The sequence below is a fragment of the Odontomachus brunneus genome, unplaced genomic scaffold (assembly GCF_010583005.1).
Source record: "Odontomachus brunneus isolate Ranch 3 - 2012 unplaced genomic scaffold, Obru_v1 Obru_scaffold_082, whole genome shotgun sequence".
NCBI classification, from domain to species: domain Eukaryota; kingdom Metazoa; phylum Arthropoda; class Insecta; order Hymenoptera; family Formicidae; genus Odontomachus; species Odontomachus brunneus.
In genome coordinates, this window is record NW_022639532.1 from 152,904 (window position 1) to 164,800 (window position 11,897).

General features: G+C 32.9%; 2 protein-coding genes across 5 annotated transcripts in view; one reads left to right on the plus strand and one right to left on the minus strand.

Moving 5' to 3' along the window:
* Positions 1 to 7,116, plus strand: part of LOC116847664 (DENN domain-containing protein 1A) — a 10,247-nt gene extending 3,131 nt beyond the window's left edge. The window contains exons 12-16 of one of the 4 annotated variants that reach the window (XM_032822892.1): positions 125 to 179; positions 265 to 448; positions 534 to 666; positions 1,512 to 2,207; positions 2,860 to 3,288. In XM_032822892.1, coding sequence (XP_032678783.1) covers positions 125 to 179; positions 265 to 448; positions 534 to 666; positions 1,512 to 2,207; positions 2,860 to 3,288 — 1,497 coding nt within the window. Of the gene's footprint in view, positions 1 to 124; positions 180 to 264; positions 449 to 533; positions 667 to 1,511; positions 2,208 to 2,859; positions 4,162 to 6,867 lie in introns of those variants that run through there. The other 3 variants (XM_032822893.1, XM_032822896.1, XM_032822894.1) reach the window with 3 other exon arrangements.
* On the minus strand, positions 3,727 to 9,912 carry LOC116847663 (valine--tRNA ligase). The gene is made up of 18 exons (XM_032822891.1): positions 9,748 to 9,912; positions 9,211 to 9,381; positions 8,966 to 9,093; positions 8,717 to 8,881; positions 8,330 to 8,531; positions 7,917 to 8,205; positions 7,706 to 7,830; positions 7,481 to 7,626; positions 7,191 to 7,398; positions 6,901 to 7,074; positions 6,664 to 6,785; positions 6,450 to 6,558; positions 6,070 to 6,372; positions 5,633 to 5,959; positions 5,359 to 5,517; positions 5,056 to 5,259; positions 4,713 to 4,988; positions 3,727 to 4,624 (listed from the first exon to the last, which is right to left on the minus strand). The coding sequence occupies exons 1-18, from the start codon at positions 9,910 to 9,912 to the stop codon at positions 4,397 to 4,399; spliced, it is 3,501 nt and encodes a 1,166-aa protein (XP_032678782.1). The 3' UTR covers positions 3,727 to 4,396.
* Positions 9,913 to 11,897: the final 1,985 nt, after the last annotated feature.

Here is an 11,897-nt window from a genome sequence, read left to right on the forward strand (position 1 = left end):
TTTTTTTTTTTTTTTTTCATTTTTTCTCTAATATTTTCTAATATGTTATGTAACATAACATTATATAATCATAATTTAATAATAATAGTAATGAAACAAGTATAATAGAAAACTCAATATCCAGGTCAAAGATAAGGGGAAGGATATGAAAACGGCATATAAAGGACTAAAGTGGAAAGGTATATCTCTCATTATTCTTAAATATATAATTGTTATATGTAATATCAGATAATGATTTGTAAATCATTGTTTATATCGGCGCAGGTCGCTCTAATAGAAGCGAGACAAGTATGAGATTTCACCAGCCGCGATCAGCTCCCAGTTCACCCACGTTAGACAGAAGACCTATGGGGTTTGGTTCTCCACCTAAATCTCCAAACGGATTGTCAGCAACTACTAGCTATCGGAAAGAATTGCGTTTGCGAAATAGCAATTTTGCTGATACAAGGTACATCGATTGTTATTATTCGATTGTAACACACAGAAAATTTTCAAGAATAATATACAAATGAAATCTGTGTTGTATATTGCAGTAGAAAACAATACTCACCGTTAAGCCCTAGTTCTCCTGAGGAATCTGAATCTCCTCCAGAACGCATAAACATAGATCTTATGCACGAACTCCGGGACGTGATATTTCCAAATACACCGCCCGTGGATAGAACGGTAAGTTTGTTTTACGATATAATCAATGAAATATAAATTGGTATATCCCGAATTTACAAACTACTATTTTCTACGATTCACACAAAGAAAATATCTTATATGAAAAATGATAGAAATATCTACGTAAATAATTACCATTGTTTTTTATTTTTGATAATTGGATATACAACTTTCTTCTCTTTCAATTTTTTATTATGAAGAGATTGTTTAGCGTCATAAAAACAAAATTTGCAAATGCTAAATTTGCGAAAATAAATTTTCGTTTATTACCGTCTTAATTGTGCAAACTTCTGTTGCTTTTTGTGAGTCGTCTATCAATGTCCTTACAGGCAGTGCACTTTGTCCCTTCGATGTCTTATATGTTATGGCAAGATAAAGTTCTGTACAGCATGTGCTTGTGAATTTCATCCAGAGATATTAGATGTATGGATAAAAAAATTATCAGTATATAAGAATATTCTGCATGCTCGTACTTGGATCACCCCAATCCATCTAAATTTTCTACAAATCCTATGTACTCCAGCATTCTTGACATATTTTAGCTACTCTAGAGCTACTTAAAAGAAAATAAAACTAACTCCTCACTAAATATTAATAGTTTAACATAATCTTACACTATGCACCATATATCTCTCTGCACCATTAGATGACATTATATTATCTCTAGTTGATAATAGTATTAAATAAGTAGATTAACATGTCATTATGTATGCATGAATCACCATATTAAAAGATAATAATTTTTATTTCTTAATTGATAAAATTTATATTTCATGATTCGTATCAGTTAATTTTTTTTTCTTGTATACGAGGAAAGTAAACATTTGTCGTGCATCAACTTTCAGTTGAAACCAGTACGCAGTTTAGACAGCTTGAGACCTGCATGGAGTGGGCATTTACGGCACGGCCCTCCACCTAGTATTGTCATTACAAATCCATGCGAAGTTTCCTTGAAAAAGCCAATTTTATCTTCCTTTCGTCCTCTTCCTTCGGATAACTCGATTAAACGATCGAATACAACACCTGATACAAGTGCAGCAGCAAAGACATTTCCTTTCAATTCATTAACTACAAAATCAAACAAAACTGTGAAAGAAGTGGACAAAACGTCGCTTCTATCCGTATCATCCACGTCATACGATCAAACCGCTAATCCGAATCGATTTTTGCACGAAGTACATGTACATAATGATTTAACGGAAACTGTTGATAATTCGCAATTGTGTATTTGTGAAAATGAGGATGCTAAACCTGGGGAAAATATTTCTTCAAGAGATGAAAAATTCAATTCCAAAGACATTCTCACAAACACAGACTCTACCACGAGTATATGGGACAACGAGCCTTTTGATAAAACTTTCAAAACATCAAATTTTCTTCACGAAGTTAATGAGAACGACCCTTTTGACACGAGTAAAGTATTCATGCCTACCTATTTGCAAACGCCACTCTTCAAATCTACAATTCCCTCGATACCTGTGCAATTTCATCATCCATTACCACATCCATTCAATACTACATCCTGCTCTGCACATGCTAAGGTAAACATCATCGTTCACTATATCTTTTATGTCTATGAAACAGTCTGATCAATTTTCACGTGATTGTTGGGTTCGTAAAATACAGATAAGTAATACGTACAGAACGTACTTGAAACGTTTCAGATTCACCGAGTCAGCTTTTCAGTCACGGGTTTTAAAAACTAAATTAAAAAAAAATTTGTTAAAATAAATTTAAAACTTAACTTTAATAAATTAAAACAAGTTAAAACTTGTTAAAAAAAATTTGTTAGAAACTAAAAAAAAAAACTCGATATTAATCTAATTAGTTTCACTAGCCAACTGTTTATCGATAAAAAATTTAACTCGGTAAATCTGTCTTTCTGTACAATTTGCTTCTTATTTATCAATTTATTATATTGGTGTCATGTTCATGTCCGCAACTTTTGGCTATGGTAAAAAATTTTATGTAACTTGTGTTTCACGAAAATACAGTATCAAATTGTTAAATAATCATGCGCAAAAGACAGATGCATATGTACATATTTGGAGGGACGCATTCATACATACAATATTGATCATTATAATTCAAAGATTAACATTTTGATGCTGTGAATAAAACTATTTTCTTCTCATATTGCTTCGATTAACCGACTAACATTAAATTATCAGCATTTGTGTGTCTTTTTTGCAGGATTCTCCCGATGTTCCAGATTTAATACGATTAGATCCGACAAATAGCAGTGACGATTTCGACCCACTTTTATCTAAATCTTCCGAATTTACAAACACAAGACAAATGACTCAATCGTTACATTTACCCGAAATGGGTGAAGGTCTCAGTAATCCATTATACCCTTATTTCCAACCATTGCACAAAAGCAATGATAAACCGAAAACCTCCGATAACGCGGGCGACATGGATTTATTACAAGCATATGGTATAGATTTTAATAAATTTAGTTTAGCCAATGGTGATTTGTCTACCAAGAATACTACTACAACGTGTAATCGAAGTGTACCAGACAACAGTATTAGTAATATTGATACGTTAGATACATTCAGTTTAACGCTGAATGCACCTGCCATTAAGTCGCAAAATAATTGGACAAAATTCGAATAAATTTTAGTATAAGTAATACATATCATGATTTGTAAATACATTATTAGTATTGTTTTGTTATACATTCAAATATGATTATCATCGAATATGTGCATTAACGTTTCCTTGTGAAATCGTCTTAGAAATCAGCAGATAATTGTTTTACTTTGCGCACAATCATTTGTCAAAAAAGAAAAAAAAAGGAAGAAATGCTGTTTTGCACTATAAAATTTTATACTCTCTCTCTCTGTATATGCTTTGTATTAAAGATTAATAATATTTGTTGTGTATATTTCGTCAATAGAATACAATGTTTATATTTTTACTACATAACGCTATGTCTGTTTACGTTACTAAGGAACTTATGCAGTGTGAAACTATCATGTTATTACATAAACTTCATTTGGCAGCAGCAGCGTAATAAGAAAGGATTCAAAGAAATAAATTAAAAATTACAGATTCGGATATAATTAAATATTTTAATGCTGGTATATATATACAATTAATATCCAGCTCATAAAGACATACTGTAATTATAGAAATAACAGTACTGTATCGTGTAATACTGTCGCACTTTTAAAATCTTTAAGATACATCTAAAAATCATTTATGTAATTTTACTTTACATTTTTTAGCTTTATCTAAATTCTCATGAAATACTCAATCGAGTATTATTTCATAAACATTTGTAGATACCAAATACTCCATTTAGAAACTTATTAAACTATAATGGAAGCGACTGCTGATAGAGAAGGAACGTAAATTAAGTGAAATGAATATATATACCGTACAATTTTATAGTTTAGATTATTGTTAGATATTGATTATGTCAATTTTAATAACTGTTGCACATTTATCGGCAATGCTTTATAATAAATTAATGCGAAAAAATAATCCTTTTCATTTATAGCATGTTTGTCATATTTATTATCCCGCTATTATATCGTGTCTCGCAATGTATTTTACAGACTGTTGGGAAACTTTGAGCAAGAAAAGGATACAACTTAGTAATAATTGGAAAATTTCTATCTAAATTTCACTTTTCACTGAATATATATTCTATATTAAATGAGTTAATAAATAACTTATTGTGATCTAAAATGGATTTAGAGAGACTTTTCTATAGATATCACTTGGAGCAAGATATAGCCTGTAGAATCTTCATTGCATCAACTATTCGTGTTAATTCACCTTCGCTTCTTGACAATTTTTCCCTGTTATTTTCTCGAACGGGCGGAGGCACTTTTACATCATAATCGGGCATGCTTAATTCTTGTTTCAATTTCTGTATGATTTCATCCAACTGTTCCCTTTTTTTACATAACTTTTCCAATTCTTTTTCAGCATCGATTAAGCCCTGTAAAATACATGAATATATTAAATTCGTATGATTACAATGAGAATATCATTGAGAACATACATAACACACGGTACATCATAATTACCTCAAGTAAGAGGTGCACTTGGATCTTGTCGGTCACGGTGATAATCGCACATCCTGTTGGCGCCTCTTTCATCTTGAGAGTAGAATACGCAAGAGTTTCTATAAGTGATTTATATTGATTAACTTTCTTCTTCAAAGTTGAATCGCGACACACGACAAATGCATCGGTCTTTGTCTTATTAGGTAAATTGTAAGTCGCACGAGCCGATCTAATATTCTTGATTATCTTCTGCGCAAATTCCACGTCTTCTTCAATTTCGTAGTTTCGCCAAGGGCACTAAAGTATATTCAATATGTTATGGATATGCGATCAATATTTTAATAGAACAATTTGTAATAATTACCTCGGCGACGTTTGGATATGGACTAATACATATACTTGGATATATCAGTTTTTTGCGAGGTAAACGTTGATAGAGCTCTTCCGTTATAAACGGCATAAATGGACTCAGTAAACGCAATGCTACATCCATTGTCTTGAACAACACTTTTTGCGCTGCTAACTTTGTCGCATTATTTTCGCTTTGAAATATTGGTTTAAGGTACTCCTAAAAGCATTAATTGTTTACAAGTATACAAACATATATATATATATATATATATATATATTTTTGTAATATACTGTGTACTAAGTTTGTGATACTAACCAAATAAATATCGCATAGTTCATACAACCATAAATTATGACAGGTAGAAGTAGCTAACGCAAAGTCATATTGCGTCAGTGCTTCGTTACAAATTTTCGCTGCGTAACTAATTCTTGATAACATCCATAAATGTACATTTTTCTCATCTAAGTCAGTTAACTGTAACAGAGAAAGAGATAGTAGATGTACATGTAAAGGAAACTTTTGTTTCTTTTCCTAGTAAATTTTTAATAAATGTTTATAATTATGTACTTTTTTACAAACAGAATATTACCTTAAACGTATCTTCAACTTTCCTTTGAATATTCTTCAACATTTCCACTTTCGCAAATTTAGCTCTTTCTACATCTGTGAATGTTTCAATATGGTCGTACCAACGTTTAAGATGCGGATAATTTACAAAATTAATATCTGAATCCTTTAACAACTGATGAACCGAAGGATCAAGTTGTGTTGGTGTGTAACCATCAAGATACGGATGGTCTGCCAAATAATTATTTATTGCCCCTTGAATAGATGGTTGATGCAAATCCCAGTTATGGCATTTGCTGTACCATGCACCTTCCATGTCAATGTTAGTTGAATTATTATTATGTTGTCTCTGATATAAAAAAATTGAAATAAATATTTGATTCTTTGTCACAAAAGCGAATTATTTTAAATATTATTTTAAGCGAATTATTTTAACAAAATGTTCCCATCATAACTTACAGTATCATTCATATCATGTTCATGAGATGTATGATTCGCGTCATACTTAAATTGAGATCCAAAATAAGTAAGCGCGAATTTGGTAGCATTCCAAATCTTGTTGCAAAAGAATCTATATCCTTGTATACGAAGCACGTCAAGATTTATATCTCGCCCTTGAGTAGTATAAGCACAAAGAGTGAATCGCAAAGCATCCGTACCACATTCGGGTATGCCATGCGGATAATCACGCTTCTGACCTTCTTGAGCTCGTTCCAATTCCTTTGGATCTAAATTCGAATCTAATAATTGTTTTTGAAGATCCTGAAAAGGAAAAGGAATGATTTGATACAATGTTACATATTGTGGATCTTAAAAGTGCTAAAACTAATCATGTATACTTCTAATGTTATTCCTTTAATGACATCCATAGGATCTATTACGTTTCCTAAAGATTTACTCATTTTCCTTCCATGTGCATCTCTCACCATAGCATGTAAATACACTTCTCTATAAGACATAAATTGAATTTCAATTAACAAATGATGCATTTCACTTGTTTGTATGATTATATGATAATTATACGATATAATACATAAAATATGTAACACATACCTGAAAGGCAATTGTCCTAATAATTTCTGTCCCATGAAAACCATCCTGGCAACCCAAAAGAAAAGTATGTCATGACCAGTTTCTAATAGCGTACCTGGATAGAACGCTTTTAGTTCTGGAGTCTGAAAAATATATTTTGACATTAAAGCTATGCTATGCATTTCTTTTACTTCTAATTTTATGAAAGTTATTTTTGTTCCTCAGAGAAATGTCCAGTATACTGTATAGTGTACATACTTGGTCTGGCCAACCAAAACTAGAGAACGGGAGAAGAGCAGAAGAAAACCAGGTGTCCAATACATCAGGATCTTGTTCTGCAATTATCTCACTTACATCAACGCCTAATTTTTTAGCCGCTTTCTCTTTGGCTTCGGTCTCAGAATGTGCACTCACCCAAAACGTTTCACCTGTCTACATATGAACGTTTTAGTAATTACGAGCAAATCTACTTAATAAAAAGAAAAAAAATCGATACAATCTTTTTCACATTTCTTATTTGTTAACATTTTTTATTTCTTGAAAATTACCTTGTTTATGCTTATGCGAGAATTAACAAATTTAATCGCATACGCAGGAATGCGATGACCCCACCAGAGCTGACGCGAAATACACCAATCTCTGATACCATCCATCCAGAGGTACCAAGTTTTCTCAAATTGCTGCGGAATAATTTTCAATTCACCCGTTGTTACTGCGTTCTTAGCTTCAGCAGCCATTTCATCACATTTGACATACCTAAACGTACACAGGGACAAAATTAAATTTAAATATATATTTTAAAAAATCGAGATGCAACATGTGCACACACTTTACTCACCATTGTGGTTTTACGAGAGGTTCAACAACATCTTTGGATCGGCTGCACATGGGTATTACCATTGAATGGTCTTTTATGTCAATCAATAAGTTTCTCTTTGTTAATTCTTCAATGATAGCCACTCTAGCTTCAAATCTTTTCAGTCCCTATAACAAGGAATGCATTCAGTTTATATTTTAATATTTATATGATTGAACACACGTTGTTATATAGAAAGTATAATACCGTAAACTTTTCATAATCTCCAACAATACAGCCATCATCATCAAAAATATTTATAAATGGTAAGTTGTGTCTTTTTCCTACTTCATAATCATTAGGATCGTGAGCAGGTGTAATCTTTACAGCACCTGAGAATAGTTGCATTATTCACAATCTAGTTTTGTAATTGCCCTACTTTCAATCCTTTCACTTATCTACAAGGTCATGTATTTACCAGTGCCAAACTCCATGTCAACGAATTCATCCGCTAAAATCGGTATACGTCTATTGCAAAATGGATGTAAAATATATTTTCCGATATAATGCGCATATCTGCTATCCTTTGGATGTACCGCAACAGCAGTATCTCCTAACATTGTTTCAATACGAGTAGTTGCTACTATTATTTTATCATCTGAATCGATGAGCTGATAAGCAAATGATACCAAAACACCAAATTCCACTTTATTCTTATAACCTGGTATCGAAAGTAGAGTTCGACCACTTAATTCCATCTTGTCAACCTGGAAAATATACATCTTTAAGCACAATTTCCCATTAATATCTATAAGTATAAATGTCTGCTAGAATATCATATTAAATATTGAAAATTAAGAAATTTTTAATTTGAATCTACATAATACTTACTTCAATATCCGATATAGCACTTTTTAAAGCACACGACCAGTTAACTAAACGACTGCTACGATAAATGATACCTTCGTCGTGTAAACGCACAAATGCTTCTGTTACAGCTTTACATAATTTAGGATCCATTGTAAAAAAAACGCGGCTCCAATCGCAAGAACCACCAATTTTTCTCAATTGTGAATAAATCCTGTTGCCCTTTCTTGAAAATAATAACAAAATAATGAAATAAATATGTATTTAATATAGATCTATATAAATATAATGAAAAAATAAAAATAAATCCACAGATTTTTTTATTAAATACTTAAAATTATGTTAAAGATATACATGTTTTATCGCGATTGAATAGATTATGCAATATTTCATTTATAATTTCATGCTTACTCATGTTTCCATTGCCATATTCTTTTAATGAATTCTTCTCTTCCAATGTCATGACGAGATTTCTTTTCTTCCTTCCAAAGCTTTTTCTCTACAACCACTTGTGTGGCGATACCTGCATGATCACAACCTGGACTCCACAGTGTTGTAAGACCTCTCATGCGATTCCTAAGTAGATTAAATAGTAACAAAGTAATTAAATAATTTACACTGTATTTAGAAAATTATCATTGCAATTTATATAATTCATACCATCTAACAATAGCATCCTCCACAGCATTAGTTAAAGCATGTCCAAGATGCAAGAAACCAGTCACATTAGGAGGTGGCATTATAATTACTAATTTTCCTTTAGGATTCTCTTCCAATATATCTTTTCCCTATAAGATTTTAATATATAGCTAAGTAAATTCTAATCTTATATTTACAATTGTGTAAACTTCTAAATAGTTTGTTTTCTAAACATTAAAAAATAGCTATTTGCTGTGTCTACTTACTCCATATTCTGGCTTAAAAAAACCTTCCTTTTCCCACCAAGCATACCATGCAGCTTCTACATATTGTGGACTATATGTATCTGGCAATGGACATGTAACATCTTTCTTCTCTCCCAGTGATGTATTCAAAGTATAAACAATTGATGTGGTCTCTTTTTTCTTATCATTTTTCTAAAATATATGTAAAAACAAATTATATTAAATTACATAAAGCTTATAAATAACCAATTATTGTCTCTATAATGATACTATAAAATGAAATCTTAAATATGTATATAATAATCTTTACAGTAGTTAAAAATGTATACATTTATTATTATATATAAATTTTATTAATTATTGCTGCATGTATTAGAGTAACATAGAATGAAGTATAAAAAATTAAACTAATTATAGATCAGTGCAAGTTCTCTCTAATAAACAGAAATAGGCTCCATATGGATGACTGAATAACCAGTAACTCTAATATAGAGCCAGAAAATTTGATATTAATAAATTAGAGAGGATTACATTATTAATTTTATGTGCATTTCTTACTTCTGGTTTTTCCTTTACATTCACCGATTTTTCACTTTCCTTTTTTTCTTGCTTTTGCTTAAATTTTTCTAGCTTTGCCAACTTTTTGGCTTCCTTTTGCAGTTGCTTTGCGGTTTTTTGAGGACCATTCTCGGTGACAATTTCATCGTTTTTCACATCAACCATTTCTTGCGTTAAAAAATTTAATTTGTGTTTTATGTTCAGATAACAAATTAGATTATGAAAGTGATTTCAAAATTGCGAAGCTAACCATGTGTTCTTCTGACAACCGTTCGCCACACTTGCTGCATACACGATGAGGTAAAAGAAGTGAATGCAACCCAGTTTTCTAGTGTGTTCATAAATTTCCGGATGATTGTTTCGTTTGACGTATGCGTATAAGGGGCTACAAAATATATCAATTAAAGGCCGGTATTCATAGTCAAATCTTATATTTAAACTGTCTTAAGTTTATCTTCAGATGATGAACGGATCATTTCATTGGCTATGAAGTATCTGAAGATGAACTTAAGCCAGCCTTAAAAATAAAATCCGACTATGAATATCGGCCAAAGAGTTTTCTGATGAACCATTGAGTTATACTACTTGAAAATCAAAAAGATGGCTAATTTGTCGCAAGATTACACTACGCTTTAATTTTTATGTAGCGCCTCAAGATCGCTGATTGGCTAGATCCTGACGAATAAGAAGACTTCAACTAGTCCTTAGTTCCTAAGTGTTATGGGCCTTCCACACTGGACGCGACGAGCGATATCCAATAGAAGAACTTTCTAATAGAAAATTCAATTCTCCATTGCGCGTCGCGTCCAATGTGGAAGGCCCATTACCACGCATAGCGTACTTCTATATATTTTTATACTTCAAGATTATTACTCTTTCGAATAATAAAGTTACAGTTATGTAAGAAATATACAGCAGCGTAGGTAACATTAGGATAACTTAGCAACATCTATTGTAATAGGCTGTAAGCACAAGGTAGGTTATAGAGTAAGCGGCGCTGTATCGAACATATGGCTCCTGCACAGGACGCGGAAATGCTTGCCGCGCGGCGGAAGTCCGCACGACAGCCAATCAATATATTGTTTTTCCGTAAAAGCTAGAAAGTTATTACGGAAAACAGCATATTGATTGGCTGTCACACGAACTTCCGCTGCGCGACAAGCATTACCGCGTCCTGTAGCAGGAGCCAATAGAAAAACACATGCGTGAGAGAGGATAGAGAGAGAGTCTGTAGAGAGAGTATAAACACAGAGAGAAAAGAGGAAGAGTGAGAATAGAACAAAGGCAGGGCGTAGAATATCGAGGAAAGAGCTTCGGAAGTGGCGTGATACGAGGTATGAGGGCGGACGATAAGACCCGTGAATAGATATACCTCAGCGTCATCTGCAGAGGAAAGCGTCTGAGTCTTTGAGGGAGTCTGAATCCTCTCTAAGTGGTGCGTGTAACGAACTGAGACGAGCAAATCTCGCGTGATCGTTTGTTCCTTCCTGTAGAGAAGAAGACACGTGGCGGTTGAGTCTATTGTATTGAAAGATTGAATGGACTGTTCGGGAGCGCCGAGGGAAGGACAACCAGATCCGCAGCAAACCACTCAGGGACAAATGGCTGCCGCTGCTGATTCTGCTACTCCTTGCACTGTAAACTCGGCTTCGTATCTGGAGGAATGTAAATTAATTCATCAGGAGTTGGCAATCATGCTTCAGGCACGTAGATGCACTTTGCCGGACTACGAAACGATGAATAACTTCTTGGATCACATGATGAATTGCCAGTCTGGTAGAAGTTGCACAGTGCCACGTTGTTACAGGTCCAAGCAGATTGTAAGTCATTGGAAGAGTTGCGTGAAAAACAGTTGTCTAATTTGTTTACCAAACAACCAGCCGAGTAAGAACAGGACTAATCCCGCAGCAGCTCCAGAAGTTGAACAAAGTGATTGTAAGATCACTGTAGATCTCGACCGCCTTTATTTGTCCGATTAAAGAAATATAAAAGGTGAATCACGAGAAATAAAGAAATATATTATACTATAATTAGTTCTTACATTCATTTAACAAAAACCCAACGCACGCTTAATACACTTAAACTAACGATTTCGTTTAATTCTTCGACTTTTAACGACGACCGATTCTCGACTCTTATATGTTACAATA

Bases quoted from the DNA above. Each gene is read 5' to 3' on its own strand.
- LOC116847663 (XM_032822891.1), bottom strand. From the start codon at position 9,912: ATGGTTGATGTGAAAAACGATGAAATTGTCACCGAGAATGGTCCTCAA. The intron at 7,075-7,190 runs GTAATTTTCAAG...GTTCATATGTAG, and splicing joins CTCGCATAAGCATAAACAAG to ACAGGTGAAACGTTTTGGGT. The intron at 6,559-6,663 runs GTATGTGTTACA...TATGTCTTATAG, and splicing joins TTAGGACAATTGCCTTTCAG to AGAAGTGTATTTACATGCTA.